At 58.9% G+C, this 22,481-nt stretch overlaps 1 protein-coding gene across 1 annotated transcript in view; it reads left to right on the top strand.

The window, feature by feature from the left end:
• LOC123844460 (uncharacterized) overlaps window positions 1-22,481 on the top strand; it is a 171,511-nt gene that overhangs the window by 126,894 nt on the left and 22,136 nt on the right. The window contains exons 48-64 of the mRNA XM_064592561.1: window positions 2,358-2,495; window positions 4,063-4,225; window positions 6,226-6,353; window positions 6,918-7,058; window positions 8,606-8,719; window positions 8,816-8,944; window positions 9,630-9,791; window positions 11,841-12,005; window positions 14,213-14,381; window positions 14,801-14,985; window positions 15,214-15,306; window positions 15,485-15,683; window positions 16,821-16,960; window positions 17,041-17,138; window positions 20,038-20,219; window positions 21,727-21,932; window positions 22,084-22,261. Of these exons, the coding sequence (XP_064448631.1) occupies window positions 2,358-2,495; window positions 4,063-4,225; window positions 6,226-6,353; window positions 6,918-7,058; window positions 8,606-8,719; window positions 8,816-8,944; window positions 9,630-9,791; window positions 11,841-12,005; window positions 14,213-14,381; window positions 14,801-14,985; window positions 15,214-15,306; window positions 15,485-15,683; window positions 16,821-16,960; window positions 17,041-17,138; window positions 20,038-20,219; window positions 21,727-21,932; window positions 22,084-22,261 (2,590 nt within the window). The remainder of the gene's footprint in view (window positions 1-2,357; window positions 2,496-4,062; window positions 4,226-6,225; window positions 6,354-6,917; window positions 7,059-8,605; window positions 8,720-8,815; window positions 8,945-9,629; window positions 9,792-11,840; window positions 12,006-14,212; window positions 14,382-14,800; window positions 14,986-15,213; window positions 15,307-15,484; window positions 15,684-16,820; window positions 16,961-17,040; window positions 17,139-20,037; window positions 20,220-21,726; window positions 21,933-22,083; window positions 22,262-22,481) is intronic.

The raw sequence follows: 22,481 nt of genomic DNA, 5'->3' as shown, positions 1-22,481 counted from the left end.
TTATTTTAGGACAGTGAACATTCCCCAGTTGTTAATAACCTGCCACAACTTTCTCCCCATACTTACATGTCATATATATTTCTATATTCACGAATGTGCACGGGTACATTTTCTTTATCATTAAGAGATGATATGGACAGGTTTCTGGACACATACCTCTTTACTCCAAAATACTTCAGTGAGGGGCACCTGGGTGGCTCAGTTGGTTAAGCGACTTCCTTCGGCTCAGATCATGATCCTGGAGTCCCTGGATCGAGTCCCGCATCGGGCTCCCTGCTCGGCAGGGAGTCTGCTTCTCCCTCTGACCATCCCCCCTCTCGTGTTCTCTCTCTCAAATAAATAAGTGAAATCTTAAAAAAAAAAATACTTCAGCGAGTGGTTCTGATGACAAGGCTATTTTCTTATACAACGCAGCATAATTTCAAAATTCAGGAAATTTAACATGATGTAGTCATACTGTTATTTAATATATGGTCCATAATAAAATTTCCCAGTTGCCCCAATAATGTTCTTTCAAGCTGAATTTTTTGTTTGTTTTCAGTTTGTTTTAAACCCAGGACACACTCCAGGATCACCCAGAGTACTTAGTTGCCCTATATCTTAAGTGACTTAATCTAGAACAGAGGTCTGCGAACTTGTACTATAAAGAGCCAGATGGTAAATATTTTAGCCTTGAAACCCAAGATGATCTCTGTTGTAACTGCTCAGTGTTGCCACTGTAACAAAAAAGCAGCCGTAGCCAGTGTGTAACTAAATGGGCATGGCTGTGTTACAATAAAACTTTATTTACAAAAGCAAGTGGTGGGCCGAATTTGGGCTAAAGCAGACCCTTGATTTAGAAATTCTTCTCCCACACTGTACCTGTTTTCCCCCCAATATTTCATTATTAAACTTTTTAGACCCTGGAAAATTAAAACAATTTTATAGTGAACATCCACATACCCACTGCCTCGGTTTTCTCACTCCTATTCCACTCCACTTGCTTTATCAGATAGCTCTCCATCCATCTGTATTTTTGACGCATTTCAAAGTAAGTTGGAGATGTTGATATGCTTTCCCCTAAGCATCTCATTGTCTTTAACCACCTTTTTAAAAAAAGATTTATTTATTTGAGAGAGAGAGAGAGAGAGTGTGTGTGTGTGTGTGTGTGTGTGCACGTGCGTGTGCGCGTGCAGGGAGGAGGGGCAGAGGGAGAGGGAGAATCTCAAGCAGACTTCAAGCTGAGTACAGAGCCTGATATGGGGCTTGATCTCACAACTTAGATCACGAACCTGAGATCATGACCTGAGCCAAAATCAAGAGGCAGACACTTAACCGACTCGGCCAGAACCTACAGCCTGGAGCCAGGATCTACTGGAATATTCCATCAGAGACCCAGGTGTCCCCATCCTTAATCACCTTTAAGAAAAAGTCATATATTGACAATTTTGAAATGTCCAGGCAATTATTTTGCAAAAATCCTCCATTTGGATTTGTCAGACACTGTTCAAGATTCAGGTTGAATGTTTTGACTGAGGTCAAACTAATCTGCGGAGTTCTTTAAAAATATCAGTTTCGGGGGCGCCTGGGTGGCTCAGTCGTTAAGCGTCTGCCTTCGGCTCAGGTCGTGATCCCAGGGTCCTGGGATTGAGCCCCACAATGGGCTCCCTGCTCCACAGGAAGCCTGCTTCTCCCTCTCCTACTCCCCCTGCTTGTGTTCCCTCTCTCGCTATGTCTCTCTCTGTCAAATAAATAAATAAAATCTTAAAAAAAAAAATCAGTTTCTCCATCCTGTTCCCAGAGGTTCTGTTTTTACAAGCTGTAGTAGATAGGGACCCAGAATCTTTATGTGTAGCTAGTGTCCTAAGTGATTCTGTCACATAGCCAGTCTGGAAGATAGCACATTATTTCATAAAATTTTCACATCAACACATTAATAAAGTGTCATCATCCCAATTTATCAGGTTGGAAAGCAGAGACTTAGGTGGTTGAGGAGCTAGCCAGAGGTCATCCACCCCATGTGACAAGAGAGCCAAATGGGCATCTGTTTGATGGCCCAACCTGTGCTTTGTTCCTTGCACTAGACTGCCCCCTGCTGTCCACTATGGTAATGCAGCTGGAATTCTTGCCTGATGGCCCCAGGCCATTAGCAGTTTTCAAGTCAGTGTGACAGCATGAAGGACAGGGGGAGGTGGCTGTCATGGGCACCGCTGATGGCTTAAATCGAGGCTCAGGACCCTCGTTTCACCAGATTTCAAACCGTCCAGGAAGCCTGTGGGTGTCTGGGGCCAGAGCCTACAGCCTGGAGCCAGGATCTATTGGAATATTCCATCAGAGACCAAGGAGAAAATCTCTCACCTGCTTTTCTTCTGACCCAGCTACAGTACTCGGAGCATGAGGCCGAGAGCATGATTTTCTTGGCGGTGGAGGAGCATCATTTCCACGTGGGCACCAGCCTGGTGACTGCAAAGGCCAAGGTCACCAGCATCATCAGGCTGGAACAGACCTTCCCCCAGGTGCGTGGAGGGTGGCCAGGGCGGGCTGTGGGTGGGGGTGGGGGTGCGGCGGTTCTGGGAGAAAAGAGGGATTTGTGAGGGGCTGTGAAGTGGGTGAAGTGTGCTGGAATGGATTCTCAGCTGCTCTCAGTGTCCCTCCCCCCCTTCTCCCCCCACAGTATTTGTTCAGCCCCTACTAGGGCCCAGGACAGGCACCACTCAAGAAGCTGAGGATATTGCCTGGGACAGGACTGGTGGGTCCTTCCTCTCATCTGGTGGAGAGAAAATCACACAGATAAATAAGAGAACATTCCTAGATGGATACATTCTAGAGAGAAAAGAAAATGGAGTCATAGGAGTGGGTGTGTGGTTGGGGAGCTCTTTAGGTGGCCAGGAAGGCCTCACAAAAAAGGTGACATCTGAGCTAGCCGCAGATGACAGGCAAGTGTTGGCCATTTGAAAATCTGGTGAAAGGGCATTGCAGGCTGAGGGAACAACATGTGCAAAGGGCCTGGGGCAGGAACGAGTTGGCCCGTTTGAGGCATGGCCGCTGGGCTAGAGCAGAGCGGGTGAGTAGGAGATCATGGGGGTCCGATCATAGGGCAGGACAAGCCACAGGGAGGAGTTTGGATTTCGTTCTCTGAAATTGGAAGCCTTTTGAGGACGTGATCCAAATGATGATTTCGGATCCCTCCAGCTGCTATATGGGGAGTGACCTACAGGGGGTAGCAGAAACACCAGTGAGGAAGACCCTGGGCTTAGCAGGGCAAGAAACAATGGTGTCTTGCGTCAAGGTGGGGCAGTAAGACATTCAAGAGTAAACTCCCCCCTCCTCCCAGCAAGTCCCCCTGCAGGGCCCTTGAGCCACCTTCCAATGGGGGCACCCACCTAAGGGGAGAGTCTCCTTCTCTGAGCCTTTGCACAGGCCATTCCTTCTGCCTAGAATGCCCTTCCTTGCGTTGTCCACCAACTTCTTTCTCTGTGTTCCTTTGCCTCTTGAGTATCTTTCATGCTACATTTGTCCCCTTGTCCCATCATTTTTTGTCTCTGTGATGTCTCCCCATCCGCCGGGAGCCCCTGAAGAGCCACGACCAGCCTTGGTTATCTCTGTATCCCATCGCTCAGCCCTGGGTCTGGATCCTAATGCCTGCTCAGCACATGTTTGAGAAACCCTACTCCTGACCACAGCAGCTCCCACAAGGCACTGCCCACAGGTCAGCCCTGGGCAGACACACCCTCGCATTATCTCAGAGATTAGCGCTGTTCTTCTCATCCGCTCGTATAGACTTATAGACGGGGGAAACTGAGCTCAGAGAAGTTAGGAAACCGGCCCAAGGCCACACAGCTTGGAAGCGCAGCTGAGAGGTGGTGATCTTTTCACAGGGCCATACCTGTGCCCCACACCCCTCCCTCACATTGGGGAGCCTTTGGCTTTATGACTTCCCGATGAATCTGACAGCCCAGTAAACTGTTTATGCCCCACAGATGTTCCCTGTCTTTCCTCTTCTGAAAGTGCCTCTTCTTTCCTACCCCAAGCAGGAGTTAGGGCCAGGTTCCCCAGTGACCCAGAGCTGTCTTTCTCTTCCAGTTCAGCGTCCTTCCTAGGGAGCTGGTCCTGCAGACCTTGTACGAGAGAGCCCGTGGGACCCACACCCTGCACCAGACAGTTTTGTGGGATGACCAGGAGGCAGTCCTTAACGGGAGCCTCTCCGGGCCCTTCCGCAGGCCCGCTGGGAACCTCAGCCTCCAGGGTGAGTGTCCGAGAGGTCACTGGTGGGGGTGGCCTGTGGGCTCAGTGAACCATCTTTGAACAACTGCTTATCCCAGGCGCTGTTCCAGGCCCTGGGGATCCATCCGGAAGTAAGATGGCCCCAGGTCCCTGCCCTCAGGGGGAGAGGCAGTGAGCAGGAATGTGAACATGGAGAAAATCACATTAGTGTTTCTGAGAGTGGGAAGGGTTTGACTGAGGGTTCGGGGCTCCTTTAGGTGGGGTAGGGGAGGAAGGCGTGTCTGAGGAGGTAACGTCCACGCTGAGCCCTGAATGATGAGAAAGAACTGGCTGTGGCGGGGATCTGAGGAGGGGCATTGCAGGCAAAAAGAAAAGCAGGTGCAAAGGCCCAGAGGTGGGACGAGGCTGGGGTGGTAGAACCACAGCAGCGAGGCCACTGTGGCCGGAGTGCCCTGAAGCGGGGGTGAGGAGAGGAGACAGGCGGGAGGGCTGAGGGTCCCGGTCCCCCAGTCGGGAGTTAGGGCTATCCTGAGTGTGAGAAGACAGGAAGTGTGTTAGATGGGGCAACCCCAAGCTGCCCCGGCGGTTTCAGAGCGGAGGCTGACGGTCGGCAGGGGCAGTGAGTGCTGTCCCCTAGCAGCCCCACGGATGGCACCCATGTCCCCTGAGGCCGTCCAGGAAACAGGTGGCCCTGGGAGGGGCTGTGCCATCACAAGGACTGTCAGTTTCTGTATGGCGAGTCCCCTTTACACAGAGCAGAGCCTGTCCTGCTGTCTGCCACGTGGGAGACACAGTGCAGACCCCGCTCCCGGGGGCACAGCTTGCTGGGTGGTCGGATGGTGTCCCCCATACAAGGCAGAGGAGACGTGTGGCCCCTCAGCACACCAGGGCAGCGAGCCTGTGCATGCACGGGGTTTGTGGGGGCGCTGAGCAGCCCGAGGGCCCTGCTCTGTGGTTAAGGAGCGTGGGACTTGGGGGGTCAGAGGGTGGAAGGAATGAGGGTTACGGTGCTGAGGGTGAGGTGCACGGAAGTGGGTCAGTGTTCCCTGGACCGATGACCCCGTGGCACCTCGAGACGCAGCTGGTGTCACCATCTCTGGGCGCAGCTCCCAGGAACCTGCATAGGGACAAGTGGGGCCCCTTCCTGAGAGTTCTGAGGTCACCAAGGTGGCCCCTGTCTACCGGGGAGTCTCAGCTGGACTCCTGCCCAGGGGTCCGGGAAGACAGGACCAACTGGTGGCCTCAGGAGCTGGGGTCAGGCGAAGCACGAGGTCAGGGCAGCTGGACTCCACGTGGGGGACAAGAGAGGGGACCCTGGAGGCACGGAGACTGTCCGCTGTGAGGCCTCAGCTGTGGGGACGGCCACCTGTGTCACAGTCCGGGACAAAGGGAGAGCGGAGGGCAGCAGAGTGTGGCCCGGGTGGGTGAGGGGCAGTCACCGGGGCACCGGGCACCCGCAGCGTGAGGGAGGTCACAGCGGTACGAGACGTTGGCTGGGAGGTGGAGGGGGCAGCTCTTGCTGTGTGACGAATGTCCGGGAACTCGGGCTGGCGGGCACGTGCTGCTGATGTCGGCTGGGCTGTCCGGCTCGTTCCGGGGCCCGCTGGCGGCCAGCCTGGCTTCACTCCCTCGGTGGCTGGGCGGGGGTCCCCAGAGGGCGAGCGGGCGCGGAGGCCTCTTCAGGCCTGCGCTGGGATCCGGTGGCCTCACCCTCACCACATTCTCTTAGCAAGTCCCAGGCCAGCCCAGGTTCAGGGGCCACGGGGATGGATTCCGCCTCTCGACGCAGGAGGCGCAGGGTCTCCTTGAGGAGGTGGGGAGTGGAGACTTGGGGCTCTCACGGGGACAGCGCGGGAACCGCGCTGAGTGGTGTGGTGGCCGAGTGAGGGCAGAGCTCCTGAATTTTGTGCAGATGACCCGAGCACGGGGCCACCTGCCCGAGCTGGCGGCTGTGTCCGCTGAGATCCCCCTGAGCCCTCGTGCTCCCCTCACGTGCCCGCCCCTCCCTGTGTCCCCGCCCAGCAGAGCTCAGCCACCCGCTGTCCCTGTCCCTGTCCCCACCGCCGCGCGGCAGCCTCCGCCTGTCCTGCGAGCACTCACCACGGGAACACCGGGACGACCTGGTCGTGGGCTGGGATGGCAAGGACCAGGTAGGTGTCAGGGCCGGAAGGAGACCCCGGGAACTCCACCGGCCCTGGATCCTGGGCGGGATAGTCGGGGCCCAGGCCTGCCCGAGCCCGAGGAGCCTCACCAGGGCCGGCCTGGCGGGTCCCCGTCCCCAGGAGCCGGTGGGGGGCAGAATCGGGTCCCGGCAGCACCTGAGCCACAACAGGAATGCCTCTGGCTGACACCTGCTGAGGGCACCTCAGCCCTGCTTTCACATGATGAAATCGAAGCCCAGAGAGGTACAGCGACTTGCCCGGAGTCACAGAGCTTAGTGGAAAGCAGGGCTGGTGTTCTAACCTATGAAGGCCTCCAGCCCCTCTGTCCTCAGTCCTGTCTCTGTCATACACTGTCCCTGTCTGCTCTCCTCCAAGCCTCAACATTGCCCTCTGCAGAATGGGCTGCGTCTCTCCAAGGGCCCCCCCCACAATGGGGCTGTGTGCTCAGAGCCCGCTGCCCTCATGCCCTTGCCCTGGAAGGCATCTGTGCAGGGTGGGGAGGGGGCTGCCCCTGTGGGCAAGGCCTCCGGCTCAGCCTGTCCCCCTCCCCAGGTGGTGGTCTCGTCCTCTCTGCAGCTGGGGAAGGGCAGGCTGGCCGCCCGCCTGGCCCTGGCTCACCCCTTCAACCTCTCCTGGTGGCACATGGAGGCCAGCGGCCTGGCTGAGGGCAGAGGTGGCCAGCAGAGCGGGCAGGTGAGTGGGGAGCATCTGAGGTGCCCACGGTGGGGGCGTCTGGGGGTTGGGGAACTGCATGGCTGAGCCCACAGCCCACGACCTGGGTACTGCGTGCAGGGGAAGAAGGTTCTGCTTGTCTCCCGTTGGGAAGGACTCTAACAGAGTCACAGATTCCTGAAGTTTGCACCCCGAAGGGTCCTTCATTCGTTCATTCCTTCATCGATACCTTATTAAGCACCTACTGCACGTCAGGCCATGTTCGAAGCACACAGGCCTGCATCTAAAGAGCTCGCACTTTGGCAGGGCGAGAGCTTACGCGCATGTCTGACTCCTCATTTATACACTGGTCCGCTGAGTCGGGAGCTGCAGAGGGTCCACACAGGGCAGCTGGGCTCCTCACCTAGCCGGGTGGCCTCGGGTCGCTCCTGGACCCTCCCTGAGCCTCGGTGTTCTCAGCTGTGAAATGGAAGCCAGAAGGCCAGTGTGTATCAAGAGTAGACCATCTGTGCCAGGCCAAACAGAGAGCCTGGCTAAAATTCAAGCCAACGAATGAAGAACAAATGGAGAGTTGTGATAAGCCCCGGGAAGAAAGCGGAGAGGAGGCGGAGACAGAGGCTAATCAGATGCGGTGGCCAGGGAGGGCCTCCTGGGGGAAGTGGCTTGTCCCCTGAGGACCTCCGGATGAGAGGGAGCCAGCTCGTGACAAACTGGAGGAATAGCATTCTGGGGTGGGGGTGGGAGGGCAGGAAGAGCGCGTGCAAAGGCCCTGAGGTAGGAACAGGCTGGCGAGCTTCAGGAAGAGCCAGAGGCGGTTAGGCTGGAACAGAGTAAGTGGTGGGGCAGGCACTGGGGAGAGGAGATCAGCTGAGGGCCCCTGCCTTCGTCGGCTCGGGCTGCCATCACAGAACACTGCGGCTGTGTGGCTAGGTGCCCTTTGCTTAAAACAGAAACACGTATTCCTCCCCTTTCTAGAGGCTAGAAGTCCGAGATGAAGGCGCCAACCTGTCCGGTTCTGGTGAGCGCTCTCTTGCTGGCTCGCAGTCTCCTGCGTCCTCACCTGCCGGGGAGAGAGCTCTCTGGGGTCTCTTCTCATAGGGGCGCTAATCACATCTTGAGGCTCACCCCATGACCTCATCAACACCTAGTCCCTTCCCGTCAGCCCTGCCTCCTAATACCATCCCTGGGGATGAGGGCTTCCACAGCACAACAGGGGCGTGGGGCTCACGGTTCAGTCCCCAGCAGCCCCAGAGGCCCTGAGTGAGCAGCACGGATTTCCTTCTGGCTTTGGAGACAGCAAGGCTTGGGTATTGGGAATGAGGCGTCTTCCATCTAAATACTTCCGGTCTCCCGGGCTGGGCATGGCTCTGAGCACCTGCAGATGCGGGCAGGAGGGAGGACAGGGTCTCCAGCTCCCCTCCTTCGTCCCCTGCAGTGGGGGGCTCCACCCTCCGCACTCTACCTTTCCCACTCCTCCCACTCCCTTCTCCATCCCCTGCACGCACACAGATGGAGAGCATCAGCCTCTCCTCTGGCCCTCCCCTCCACCACCCTCCATCTCCTTGCAGGTCCAGTTGGCCTGGGACAGAGGGCAACCCGTGACCTTGCACCTCACCTGGACCAACAGGTCCTCGGAGTTCAATACCATCTGGGATGGCTGCCTGGCTGCCTCCCCGGGGCAGGTATGCGCTGGCGGGACTGCCAAGCCAAGCACGGGGCTCTCCCTAACTCTGGGCCCTTGTGCTGGCTCCCAGTCCCATATTCCATCTTCTTGTCAGCTCCAGGAAAATTGGGGCCTGAGTGCCCTCCGGGCCTGTGGGGCCGTAACACAGACCCCGGCTGTGTTCAGCGAGCAGCTCGATCTGTCCTGGGACCGGCGCCGGGTGCAGCAGAACCTGACATATGAGGTGAGGCCTAGAAAGCCGGGTCCCAGGCAGGTCACCCGCAGGGGGGCCACACCTGCTGTACAAAGTGCCTGGCTCTGAGGCCATGGGGTCTTGTGCCAACGCTAGCTGTGCTGGAGGATGGTGAGAAACTCATTTCTCCACTGTGAGCCTTGGTGTTCTCATCTGTAAAATGGGTTCCCTGACTGGGGTATAGTGACAGCTCTGGGGGGATGAGGGAAGCAAGGTGCCCAGCATGAGGTGAGCACTCGGAGCCAGACGAGGGAAGAAGCTGGTGACACCAGAGGGCTTTTGGGGGCAGGGGGAGATCAGGTTCCTGGAGGCGTCAGTTTGGAGTCTTCCTGGCATCACTGCCCACCCGGGGCTGCGGTTGGGGCTGAGCACTGTTCTGCAGAGCCTGGGACAGGGACCGGACCACAGAGAAATGGGGAGAAATGGCCCTGAAAGCCAACCTTGTTCCTCCTGGGGTCTCGCACCCTGGGCTCTGGGACCCTTTAAACTCAGGCCCCCGGTGCTCCCCACAAACATCCGCCCAGCGTATAAATCACTGTTGTGGCCGACTGGAGCTCTCATGATGGGGCTTCCAGCACCTGACCCTCTCTCGTGAGGTCTCCCATCTGCAGCTGGCCTTGGCCCCTCTCCCCTCTCATGGGATGAGCCCCTGCCTCACGGTGCCCTCTCCTGCCAGAGGCATTGGCCATCGCAGGCGGACAGGATCCACGCCGAGGCCATGCTGCAGCACATCTTCACTGGCTCCTGCACCACGCAGAGCTTCCAGGGGGAAGTGGGGACCGACTATACCCACCGGCTGCACCATTCCCTGCACCTGGGGCTCTGTGACCTGCCCAGGGTGAGTCTGTCCCGGGGAGGGGGCCCGGGCACCCATGGAGGGAGGGTGAGGAGAGAGGACAGCATCCACAGAGCGCAGGGGTGTAAGCGAGGGAGCTGGGTGCCCACATCACCGCTCTGCCATCTGCCGGTGGGGTGATCCCAGGCAGGGTGGGTCGACCCTCTCAAAGTCCAGGGTTCCATCTGAGGAACAGAAGAGGCAGTAGGCTTCAGCATGTAGGGTGACTGTGAGATATGAGATGTGACACAGGAAGAGAGCTTTACACGTAAATGAAAGGTGCTCAGCTGCATCGTTGTTGGAGGTGAGGTATTGGGACCCCTTTCCCAAAACATTCTTCCTGGGTTTGTTAGCTGGTTGATTGGTTCTTCCTCCTACCTACCAACCCTCCCATCCATCCACCCACCTACTCCCCACCCTTCTGTCCATCCATCTGTCCATCCATCCACCCATCCACCCACCCAGCCACCTACTCACCCACCTTCTCATCTATCCACCCATGTACTCCCCACCCTTCTGTCCATCCATCCCCCCATCCATCCATCCATAAACCCACCCATCCACCTACTCACCCACCCTCCCATCCATTCACCCACCCATCCACCTACTCACCCACTTTCCCATCCATCCAGCCACCTACTCACCCACCCTCCCATCCATCCATCCATCCATCCACCCACCCACCTACTCCCCACCCTCCTGTCAGTCCATCTGTCCATCTACCCAGCCACCCACCTACTCACCTACCCATCTACCTACTCACCCACCCTCCTATCCATCCATCCATTTCCCCAACTATCCATCTATCCCAGGGTCAGAGATTTTCTGTAAAGGGTCAGATAGCAAATATTTTAGCTTTTCTTTTTTTTTTTTTTAAGACTTTATTTATTTGACACACAGAGAGTGCGCACAAGCTGGGGGAGTGGCAGGCAGAGGGAGAGGGAGAAGCAGGCTTCCCGCCTGAGCAGGGAGCCCGATGCGGGGCTCGATCCCATGCCCCGGGGATCATGACCTGAGCCGAAGGCAGACGCTTAACGACTGAGCCACCCAGGTGCCCCATATTTTAGCTGTTCAAGCCATATGATCTCTGTTACCATCACTCAACTCTGCTGTCGTAGGTTATATGTAAACTCATGGGTGTGGCCATCTTCTGATGCATATTTATTAACAAGAACAAGCAGTGAGCCAAATTTGGCTCTTGAGCCAGGTTGCCAACCCCATTCATCCATTCGTTCAGAAAGCATTTGTGGGTTTTACTTAATGCAGGGCCCTCTCCTAGGTGCAGGGACAAGGAAGGTGAAGGGGACAGACTGGGTGCCCCACCCCTTGGAGCTCACTTTCCAGTGGGTGGAAAAAGTTAAACAAGATGCATGATACGCCTGGGTGGCTCAGTCGTTAAGCGTCTGCCTTCGGCTCAGGTCATGGTCCCAGGGTCCTGGGATTGAACCCCGCATCAGGTTCCTGGCTCAGTGAGGAGCCTGCTTCTCCCCCTCCCTCTGCCTCTCTCCCTGCTCATGCTTTCTCTATCTCTATCTCTGTCTCAAATGAATAAATAAAATCTTAAAAAAAAAAAAAAGATGCATCATATGTACTGAGGCATGATGAATGCCCTGAAGGAATGACGCAGGGAGAGGGGACGGGGGATTGCAGGGGGCCCCACTGACAAATGCGAGCTCTGCACAGGGAACAGCCAGTGCAAAGGCCCTGTGGCGGAGCATGCTGAGGGTATTGGAGGAACAGAGGGCAGCCTTTAGAGAGCAAGGAGGTGAGGTTAAGAAGATAATGCTGACTTGTGGGCCATGTCAGGCAACCAGCTTTTCTTAGTACAACGGGGAGGCGGAGAGTTTTGAGCAAGGGGATCATGTCCGATTTGCATTTTTCACTGTCAGTCTGGCTCCTGAGTGGAGGAGGGACCATGGGCTGAACTAGAAGGGAGACCCAACAGGCTCTTGCGACAGCCCCGGGGGTCTGGACCAGGCCCGGGCATGGTGGGGAGAGGAAGTTGCAGCCCCTGTGCCTCCCTGACCGCTGACACCCACCCTCTCGTTCCAGGCTCTCTCAGTCTCTGGGGAGCACACCCTGGGCCACAATGGGCTCCTGCTGGATTCCCGCTGCCAGATGGGCCTCGCCCCGGACCCAGACCATGGCCTGCACCTCAGCCTGACCCTCCGCAACCACAGCAAGCCTCGGGCACCAGACTTCTCCGGGGAGCTGGAGGTGGGTGGCCAGGTCGGGGCTGCCTGCACCTCCCCCCACCCCCAGGAGGATGCCCTTCCTCCAGCTCTGGCCTGCGAGGCCACCACCGCCTGGATGGCCCTGCCACCTGGTGGTCACTGTCAGAACCGCAGGCTGGCACGCTGCCTGGCTTCCTCCCCTGCAAAGTGGGGAGTAATCGCTGCACCTACCCTAGCACCTACCCTAGCTCCCGTGGGATTCATGCCGCGAGGATTAAATATGTTACTACGTGCAGATCACTTAGAGCAGTGCCTGCGACAAGGCAGCCACTCAGTATTACCGATTCTCCCAGCAGCCCAGGAAGGTAGGAGGGCGCAGAGCTGGGCTCGATGCCTTCTCTGTCCCCACCGGCCGAGTGATCTTGGGAAGGGCCCTCGCTGAGCCCTGCCTCCTCATCTGTAAGTGGGGAGCGGACATATTTCGCAAGGCTGCGGGTAGGGTTCCGGGCACCCCTTCCCTCTGCCCCCTTTAAAATAGGCACACAGTAGGTGCCCCATCACTGTTACCATCTGCCCACCTCCGCGTCCCCCTGGCCAAGTGCCCCTGACTTCGTGACTTTCCTTCTTCTGACCTCAGTTGTCTCCTCTGTCCAATGGGAACAAATCCCACCTCATTTGCAGAGCTGTTTGCACATAGTAGGTGCTCGTGAGGTTTCCTTCCAGCATCCGGAGCTGGACGGGGATGGCTCTTCTGCTTCTGGAGGTCGCTCGGCCTGTTGCCCTGCATGGTGGCATGGTGGTATCAAAAGAGCTTTGCTCTCCAAGGCTGCCCGGGGCTGACCGCTTCGTTTCCCCACCTGCCAGCCAGGCCCCCAGCTGCTCCCGCGTCTGTAATCCCAGTGCCCCAAGGCCTGCCGGCCTGGGAGTGGGCCCCCTGCCCCATGTGGGGGTCCATGCAGTGGAGAGAGGTCTTTCCCAGCCTTGTTTGGTCCTCATGACACTGTGAAATTTCAGAAGGCTCTCTGGGCTGCACCCCACCCACTTGGAAACCTTGAGGATGGATTTTCTGGAACATGTGTAGTGAGCCCCCTGAATTAGATTCCTAGGGCTGCCGAACGGAGGACCCCCAGCGCAGTGCTGGAACATAACAGGATTTTTTTCCTTTCACAGTGCTAGAGGCTAGAAGTCTGAAATCAGGGTGTCAGCAAGTCCGCACGCCCAGCAGAAGCTCTAGGGCACTGTCCCCCCGTGACTCTTCCTGCTTCTGGGGGTCACCGGCAGGCCTGGGCGCTCCTTGGCTTATGGCCGTGTCATTCCAACCTCTGGGTCTTCACACGGCTGTCTCCCAAGGCTATGGGTCATTGCATTTAGGGCCCACCTGAATCCAGGACAACCACATCTGCAGAGACCTTATTTCCGAATAATCGGAACTAGGGTTCGAACTTCCACGCGCCTTTTTGAGGAACACATTCACCCCATAAGGCACCCTCCTGTAACACACACACACAGTAATTCCGATTCCTGCGGAAGTTCGAAGGCCACCGTCCTGTGTCATTTGACAGAACTGGAAACCGAGGCACAGACAGGGCAACGCACTTATTCAGGGTGGTACGGCTCATTGGTAGCAGCATCTGGACTCGAACATGGGGCAGCTGAGTCACGGCCAGAGGTGGCTCCCCTCCCCCCAACAGGCCTCCCCTTGCAGGGGGTCCTCCAGGGTACCTTCTGTGACCTCCAGCCCCATTGTCCATTCAGAGCTCACCTGTCCCGAGTCCCCCTCCTGCAAGGCTGGGTGTCTGCAAGGGTCGCGACAAAGTGCTCGGGGACTGTGTGCCCCGTGCTCCCCACAACAGCTCCTTGAACGTGCTGAGGCATTTGCCGTGTTTCTCCTGAAATTACAGAAAGCACGGCAGGTAGAAACAGCTGGGCACCAGGGACGGCAAAAATGTCAAGGCCCAGGGCCACCCGGATCAGTTAAGACAGCGGCGCCGGGGTGAGGCCTGGCGTCGGCGATGTTTAAGCCATGGGGATGGCGGGTGCCCCTGGCTTATCAGGCCCCCAGATGTGGATTTAGTAGGTACTTTCTGCAGTTGGCAGGGATAGTGAACCTTGTGGGGTTGTACGTGGGGGTCCCAGTGCCCCGGGAGATGTGGGGCAGGAGGTGGGCGCTGCCTTTTCTCTCCTTGGGCCCGGGGCTAGCAAGAGCGGGGGGACCAGGCCCCACTCTGCTCTCTGCTCTCCTGTTTGCAGATCCTCAGCGCCAAGGCTCAGCAGCTCGGCCTGCAGGGCCGGGTCTCCACCTCGGCTTCTCGGGCCAGCATCCAGCTAGAGGGAATTGTGGACAATGGGGACGAGAAAGTGAGGCTGTCGGTGTCCCGGGCCCCGAGCTGCCTCCAGGCCGCTGTGACCCATGAGGAAGGTGAGTTGAGACAGCGAGGACTGCTCAGATGGCTGGGGCGGGGCCCACCTGGGCCCCAGAGAGGACAGAGATCGGGGTGTTGAGAGTTGAGGAGTCAGGGAACCCGGTTTGGACTTCGTGGCGCCCTCAGCTCGGAGGAGACAGTGAGCCCCCTGCAGCCACCTGTATGGGCTGTGATGTCAGGAGAGGTTGGGAGAAGGGTCCAGGTGGGCAGATGGGAGGTGGGTATGGGCTGGGGGATGAGAAGGAGCCCAGGCCTCAGGGGGTCGGGAAGCGGATTTGGGTGGTACGCTTCCAGGCCTGCAAACGCTAGGGCCTGGGGCTAACAGGAAGCTCTCCGTGGAGAGGAGGAGGTGTGGACAGCCGGGTGGCAGCCAGGCAAGTCCCGGGGGCAACAGCAGGACCCTTCCTGGCCCCAGGGAGCCGAGAGGAGAGCGTGGTGCTGCGGGCATGTGCCCACAGGCAAACGGCTGAGGTGGAGGCCCTGCTCCAGGACGGCGGGCAGCCCGTGCAGCCCCTGGGACGCCTGAGCCTGCAGGCTGCCAACCAGAGTCTTCGCCTGGAGGCACACGGCTGTCCGGGAACCCTGCTGGGCAGCGTGGAGGTGAGGCGGCCCCAGGGGTGGGGGATGCTGTTTTCCCTGGGGCCCAGACCACGGTGCTGGGGCTGCGAGCCTTTTGGGTCCAACAAGGCCCAGAAAACCAGAGGCAGCCCCGTAGCATGCAAACATATCCTGGGGCTCCATGGCCGGCACCGAGAACCTCCTGTCCACCCCAGTCCCAGGAAGCACCCCCCTCCCCGGAGTCCCCAGCCTGTCCCTCTGTGCCCACAGTCCAGGATGGCAGCCATCGGGGCCCAGGTGGGAGCCCAGCTAGAGAAGAAGATCCGAGGCTTGGATGCCTACGTGGAAAGGTTCCGGCGCCTGGTGGGTAGACTGCACCAGGGGGTCGGGGACACACTTCGAGAAGGGGAGGTGCTGTGTGGAGATGCCCCCCCCTTCCCCCGGCCCATCCTGTGCCCTCCACTCACCAGGCGTGAGGATCTTCTGGAGTGCCGGGTGCCCCAGACCCTCACACCGATCTTGCCTCGATTTCCCTGCCCAGGTGCGGCCGGCGGGCACCCTGGACAGCATGGTGGGCCCCCTCCTGCAGTTGTCCCACGGGGGACTGGGAGCCGTGGTGGCGAGTGGCCGGGCGGTGGCTGCGCCATGGGGCCAGGCCAGGCAGGCGCTGATACACCACTTGCCCCCCTACCTGGAGAGACTACGGGTGGGGCTGGAGCAGCTGCGGAACGAGCTGGAACGTGAGTGCACGAGTGAGGGCCCAACCCCAGAGCCCTCCCGGCCTGCGGGGCCTCATGGGCCTGCAGCCTTCGTGTTCACTCTGCTGCCTCCATCCCTGCAGCTCTCCAAGCTAACATCCCTCATGCCCGCTGCCTTGGTTCTTTGTGGACTGCTGGTCTATTTTTTTTTTTTTTCCAGTCCCTGCCTGATTTCTTTTGGGCCTACAGCTTTATTTCTATTAGGCCCAGTGCTGGAAGATCCCAGAGCCTATTTCTGGTTCTGTGATCAGCACCAGCGTGGCCGTGTGGTTCAGGCTTCTGTCCTGGTTACTAAGTCGCCGCTGCCCCAAGCATCCTCCGAGTGATGCTGGGAACTTCAGGCCTCTCCACACGAGCACCAGGGCCGATAGCTGGCCCTTCTCTCCCACCCTGCTTCTGTCTCTGGGTCACCCCCAGCTTCCGTGGCTCGCTAGGGCTCAGTTCTCGGAATATTTTCCTGCTCACAGCTAGGATTTGTTACAGCGAAAGCACACAGAGCAAGATCAGCAAAGGGAAGCGGCACAGGGGCCCAGGCCCGAGTGAGGGAGGGAAACCAGGCACAAGCTTCCAGAATCTTCTCCTGGGGAGGTCACCCAGGACGCCTTCAATTCCCCCAGCGTCACATGGTGACCACCACTGGTCTGCCAGGGAAGCTCGTTAGAGGTCCTGCTCCGAGGGTTTTCTTAGGGGGCTGGTCCTGGAGGAAGCCTCCCCTGGCACATACCACCATTCCGGACTCACCGGAGGAAAGGGGGTGTTGGGCACAAGCCATTTGTCCCTGCAAATGGTTTGGGCAGAGCGAGGCCCTCTTTTCGGTTCTGGGAGTGGTGGCAACCCTCCTCCCATCCGGGCTCCCACATGCCAGCCCAGGGCCGACCTTGGGAACAGGCCTTGCAGAGGGGAAGTCTCGGGCCTGCCGGGCTGGCTCTTTCCCTGCAGTCCCTCGTGCCGCCACCTTATTCCCTGGAACAGGCCCTGTTTCCTGGAGGCCTGGGTCATCAAGGGGGCCGGTCCCCCTGCCGGGGTCTGGGCTGCAGGCAGTGGCATCTGGCCTGAGGTCAGGACTCCGGGTGGGGGATGGGGAGGGGGCTCACGGTGGGTGGCGGCCACCTGTTGCAGGGCCCCTGGCCACACTGAAGGATGCCTACCTGGAGGTGACCCCACAGCCCCTGGACGAGGTGTGGCGGGAGCGGGCTGAGGAGGCCGTGCGGCTGTGGCGGGCCCTGGGGCCCAGGCCCATCGGGGCAGCCATGGAGCTGGTGAGGTGGGGCGAGGGGGTGGGACGCGGGCCTGCCAGGTGGGGTGAACCCTGATGGCTCTCCCCGCCCGCCCCCTGCAGGCCGCCCGCCAGATGCTGTCTTGGGCCGAATCCACTTTGTCCCAGGCCCTGCGGAGGCTCTGCAAGCCCTTGCTGGCCCTGTACAGCTTCTCAGCCAGGTACCTTGGGGACCAGGGACCGTCCTTCTCTGCCTCCCTGCCCCAGGCCGGGCCCCAGGCTACAGCACCCTTGGTCTCGTGTATTCCTTAGGACGACCCTGCCAGGGGGGCATTTTCAGTCCTCATCTGTTAAGTTGAGGTTTATTCTTCATTCCACGGGTATTGGATGAACAGGTTCTCCGGGTGAGAGCTGTTTTAGGTTCTATGGATACAGCAGTGAATGAGACCCATCCCCATCCTCACACTGAACAAAGAGCTAGGTTATCTACACCGTACTCGGCCACACTTTCCTCCAGAGGGGCCTCAGGGTAAAAGTTTTCAGGCTTTGTAGGCTCAGTGGTCTTTCCCTTCATCTTCCCTTTGTTTTTCAATAATCCTTTAAAAACAGAAGAGCCCCTCTTACCTTGCAGGCCCTCCAGAAACTGGACACGGGCTGGATCTCGCCCATGAGACAATAGTTTCCTAGCCTGTGCTTTGGTATATCGGGTGGTAAATGCTGGAGAAGAACAGGCAGGACAAGTGGGGTGGGGGGCACCCTTGGCATGCTGAAGCCATGGTCTGCTTCTTTGAGAAGGTGGCATTTGCACAAGGGCTGGAAGGAGCTGGGGGAGGGGGCCCTGTGGGCATCATGGGAAGAGTTTCAGGCAGAGGCCACAGCCAGTGCAAAGACCCAGGGGTGGGAGTGTGCCTGGCCTGCTGGAGGAGTATGGAGGAAACCAGTGGGGCTGGAGTGGAGGCTACAAGAGCCTGAGGGTTGAGGGGCATCCAGGTGGCCTGGAGCCTTTGTGAGGACATTAATTTCTACTCTGTGATGGGAACCCACAAAAGGTTTCGAGCTGAGAAAAGACATGATGTATATCCCATTTAAAAAGATCCCTCTGGGGGCACCTGGGTGGCTCAGCCGTTTAGCGTCTGCCTTCGGCTCAGGTCAGGATCCCAGGGTCCTGGGATCGAGCCCCGCTTCGGGCTCCCTGCTCCGTGGGAAGCCTGCTGCTCCCTCTCCCACTCCCCCTGCTTGTGTTCCCTCTCGCGCTGTCTCTGTCAAAAAATAAATAAAAAAAATAAAAAGATCCCTCTGGCCCTGGTGGTGAGACTTGGCTGGGGGCAGGGGCGTGGTGTGGATGGCAGTGCGGAGCCCAGTAAGGAGTGGCCCTCGGTTGTGGGTGTCTGGGTGAGACTCGGGAGCCATGGAAGGGCCGCGAGGTATTTAGATTCTGGACGTGTTGTAAGGTCAAGCCTGGAGATTTGCTGACAGATTGGCTTAGGTGTTGGAACAGGTGGCACCGAGGTTTTTGGCCTTGCAAATGGCAGGAGGGACTGGTGGCAGGCAGATGGGGGCTTTATCAGTTTCCTCTTGCTTCCATAGCCCCTTGACCCACACATTTAGTGACTTCAAACAACACAGATTTATTCTCGTGTCGTTCTGGAGGTCCGAAGTCTGGGAAATCCGTTTCAGTGGCCTCAGCCAACGTGTCAGCCGGGCTGGCTCCCAGGGAGGCGCCAGGGGAGAACCCACCCCCTTTATCTTTTCCAGCCTCTAGGAGCACCAGCGCTCCTTGGCTCAGAGACCCTTCCTCCGCCTTCAAAGCTGAAAGCCACAGCATCACTTTCTCTCCAGACTCTGTCCTTCTATCTTGTCTCTCTGACCCTCCTCCTGCCCTTTTTCTGACGACATGAGCTCACCCGGATAATCCATCCCAGAATCCTTCACTTAGGCACACCCGCAAAGTGCCTTTGGCCACATCAGTTCCCGTAGTCCTAGGGCCCAGGCACTTGGAGGTCTTCGGGGGCCTTTATTCAGTGTGTGTGGCAGGAGCGGGGATGGTCAGGCGCCATTCTGGACGCGTTGAGCTTGAGAAGCCATGAGGACACGCAGTTAGAAACGGCCAGTAGGAACTGCTATTTTGAGGTCTGGGCCGTACAACAGTCTGGGAGTTGTCAGAGAGGGGACTGGACCGGATGGGGCTGCAGAACCAGCCTCAGAGACAGGCCTGGGCTCTGGGGTGTGTGCGCCCCTCCCCCTCCCAGGCTGGGGCCCCATCAGCAGTGGGGGGGGGCGGGGCTCGGAATGGCAGCGGCCCCAGCCAAGCGACCTCACAGCGCGTGGGGACTGGGGGAATGCTTGGGCTTGAATCCAGCTCTGACTTGGGCAACCTTGGATCAGTGCTCGGTGCCTCGGGTGGTGCTCAGGCCACCAGGGCTCTCGGTGCTGTCACAACGTGGGCTGGCCGAGGGAAGCTGCCAAGGGGGCACGGTGTCAGCTGGTGTGCAGAGGAATGTACTAGTCGGGGCTGTTTGCAAAGGTAGGGGCTGACTGGTGCGGTTAGGGGGCTCCTGCCCGGGGGAGGTCCTGGCAAGGGGTCAGCACTGGGTGCTTGTGCTGAGGAAGGGGTGTGGGGGGCAGGGAGGCCTCTGAGACCACTTCCAGCCCCACCGCTGCAGGTCCTCCGGGCCTCCTGGGGGAGGTAAATGTCCTCCCCCACCCCCGGCACCTACCTCCACCCGCAGTCGAGGGCATGAACTATTCCTCATCTCCTCCAAGCCCAACGTGTGCTGAGACCTCTCTGCTCCTTCAGACCCCACAAAGTCGACGTGACCCCTGTTTTCCGCCCTGAGAAAGCTTCAGGGTCCTCCCTTGATGGTCGAACTCCCAAGGTCCCCTTTGGCTCCGACCTCCCCTTTCTCCGATGCGTTTGCTGCCTTTGTCCACCCCACCTCCAGGAGCCCTAGATGTGGGCCGGCCCATTCTCAGGGTTCACATAGACCTGACCCAAGGCCCTGGGGGGCAGCACGTACGTCCCCCCCCCTCTGGCAGGAGCCCAGACATCTGTGTCCTTCCAGTGAGGCCGCTGTGTCTGCCCTGAGCCTGGACCCTCCTCCACCTCTGTGCTCCTTCCAGGAACTGTTCGGTGCGGGTGACTTTGCCCCTGCTGCCGGCGGGGAACGAGCCCCTGGCTGTGGCCCGGGTGACCGGCTACGTGGTGGAGAAGCTGCTGCAGCCGCTCGGCGAGCTGTCCAGGACCAATGTGTGGGCCGAGTACTACCGGCTCCAGCGTCGCCTGCTGGAGAGCCCCCACGACTGTGAGTCTCGGGCCACCCTCCTCCCCGGGAAGCCCTGAACCCTGTGGGATGGGGCAGCAGGGCGTGGCAGGGGCAGACAGGGGCCTGGTCCTGGGTGGCCCCCGGGACCTGAGCCCAGTACCGCAGGGCCCAGAGGTTACTGGACTGTCCCAGGTCATAGCGGACGAGGACCGGGCTGCAGATCCGGGCTTTCGTCCAGCATAGGAAAGCCTGAGTCTGGGGCCCAACCCAGAAGTGGGCCAAGCTGCTTGGGGCTCGAGGCCAGCTCCCTCCCCCTTGTTGGTGCTGGAGGCGCAAAAGGCAGACCTCCAGCTGGAGCCGGAAGGCGGCTAATGGAGTCCAGACTCGTGGTCAGGCAGGGCCGGCCACCACGGGCTGTGCCAAGACCGGATGTGGCTCCAGGGGCTCGGGGCCCCGTGGGAGTGTGCATCCAGCTCGTGCCCGAGTGTGGCCCGGGCGAGTCTCCCCCCCTCTCTGGGACTTGGTTTCCCCTCTGTGCACTGGAGGTGGCACCCTGGCGCACTCCTCTGGGTGACAGGCACGTGTGGTTTGTGAGCCGAATTCCTTGGCGCTGGGGTGGGCCTCAAGCCCACAGGCAGGTGTGGCACTCAGGGCCTGGTAGGCCTGGTGTGTCAGTGTGGTTCGTACCGCCCACGTGGGAAGGCTGAGGTTCGGGGCAAGCGGTCGCCCTCCTAGGGTCAGGGGTACTTTCTCTGCTAGGCAGCACGGTGAGGTTGAAGTTGGCCTTGGAGTTCCGTACTTATGTGGCCTTGGGCTGGCCCGTGACCTTGAGCTCTGATGGCTGATGAAGGGGCATGCAGGACCCTCCTCGTGAGGCTGGCTGGGCCAGCAGCCCCCTGGCCTGGGTATGTGTCCCCTAGTGCCCCCCCACTTCTAGCCCAAGTCGCTGCTCAGCAGCCGAACTGGCCCGGTGGGGCACACTGTCCCTGTCTCCATCTTCTGCCCACCTGGAGGAGGGCAGAGCCAGGCCCCCATGGTACCTTCCTTGCATTAGATGGAGCCTTTGGTCATACTTTTGTGTGTTTTTTATAGTGATTATTTTTCAATAGCTTCATTGACCCCCAATTCGCATACCACACTGTTTAGTTCAAGCATATAATTCAGCGGCTTTGAATATATTCAGAGGTTCACATCTCCCACTGCCGTCAGTTGTAGAGCATTTTCATGACCTCACAAGCGTCCTCTGTCCCTTAGCTGTCACCCTCTGTCCTTGGCTCTCACCTGTCTACCTCCTGGCTCCATGGATTTGCCTACTCTGGACACTTCGTATGAAAGGAATCCTGTATCAGTCCTTTCTTTTTATTGTCGACTTGGCTGGAGATGGTGGAGAAGAGCTGGGGATAGACCCCCCCATGTAGGCTGCCCAAGGGGTCACAGGCCAGAAAGGCTCTGGATGCCCTGGAGTACCCCCTGCGCTCAGGGCCCCCAGGGCAGCGGGCAGAGCGGGCAGAGCCATCTTACCTGCCCTGGGCTTTCTTCTTCCCAGACCATGCTGTGGTGGCCGGGGCCAGGTATGTGGTGACCTTTGATGGCCAGGTGTGGAGCCTGGGTGTCCACTGTGGCCGTCTGCTGCTGGCCAAGGACTTTGCCCACGACACGTTCTCACTGACACTGAACCGGGACCACTCGGGGCTCCCATCCCTGTCCGTGGAGCTGAACCGTACCACCCTGGTGCTCTACCCGAGCCTGAAGGTGAGCATGCGAGAGTGGGAGGGGCAGGGGGCCCAGAAGGATGACACGTTCCTGTCACATCCACACGCCCATGTCCTGGGCCCCAGACCCTTCCCACCTGGTGCCCCACGTTGCCTGCCACCTGTCTGCTCAGCCCATGTCTGGCCCCCAGACATACAGGCTGTATGATTCCTCCTCGCCTATGGAGAGCTGTCTGCACGTCGATCTGCCTCCTGCCAAGATGAGGAGGGATGTCCCCAGGATCAAGCTGACCAGTGAGGACGGCATCTCCGTCACCTGTGATGTCCGAGCCGGTCTCTGCAGCCTGACTCTGGGCCTCTGGCTCCATGGTGGGTCTGGGTCCCAGCTAGCAGCCTCCGAGCCAGTGGGGTCGGCCTTGCAGAGGCTGGCAGATCCCCAGCCAGGGGCACTCTTGGGGTCCTCGGGACACTGGGGGCAGGATGCCCAGGGACTCCCTCAGGCTGCCGTTGATCTTTGGGGCTTACAAGCTGAGCAGGCAGGAGAACAGTCTGAAGGGCTCAGGATGGGAAGGAGGTCCAAGGCCATGTC

Source organism: Mirounga angustirostris, unplaced genomic scaffold (assembly GCF_029215605.1).
Source record: "Mirounga angustirostris isolate CCGP_5_RB_7025 unplaced genomic scaffold, mMirAng1.0.hap1 SCAF_5, whole genome shotgun sequence".
Classification (NCBI taxonomy): domain Eukaryota; kingdom Metazoa; phylum Chordata; class Mammalia; order Carnivora; family Phocidae; genus Mirounga; species Mirounga angustirostris.
This window is presented reverse-complemented; position numbering and strand designations above follow the sequence as displayed.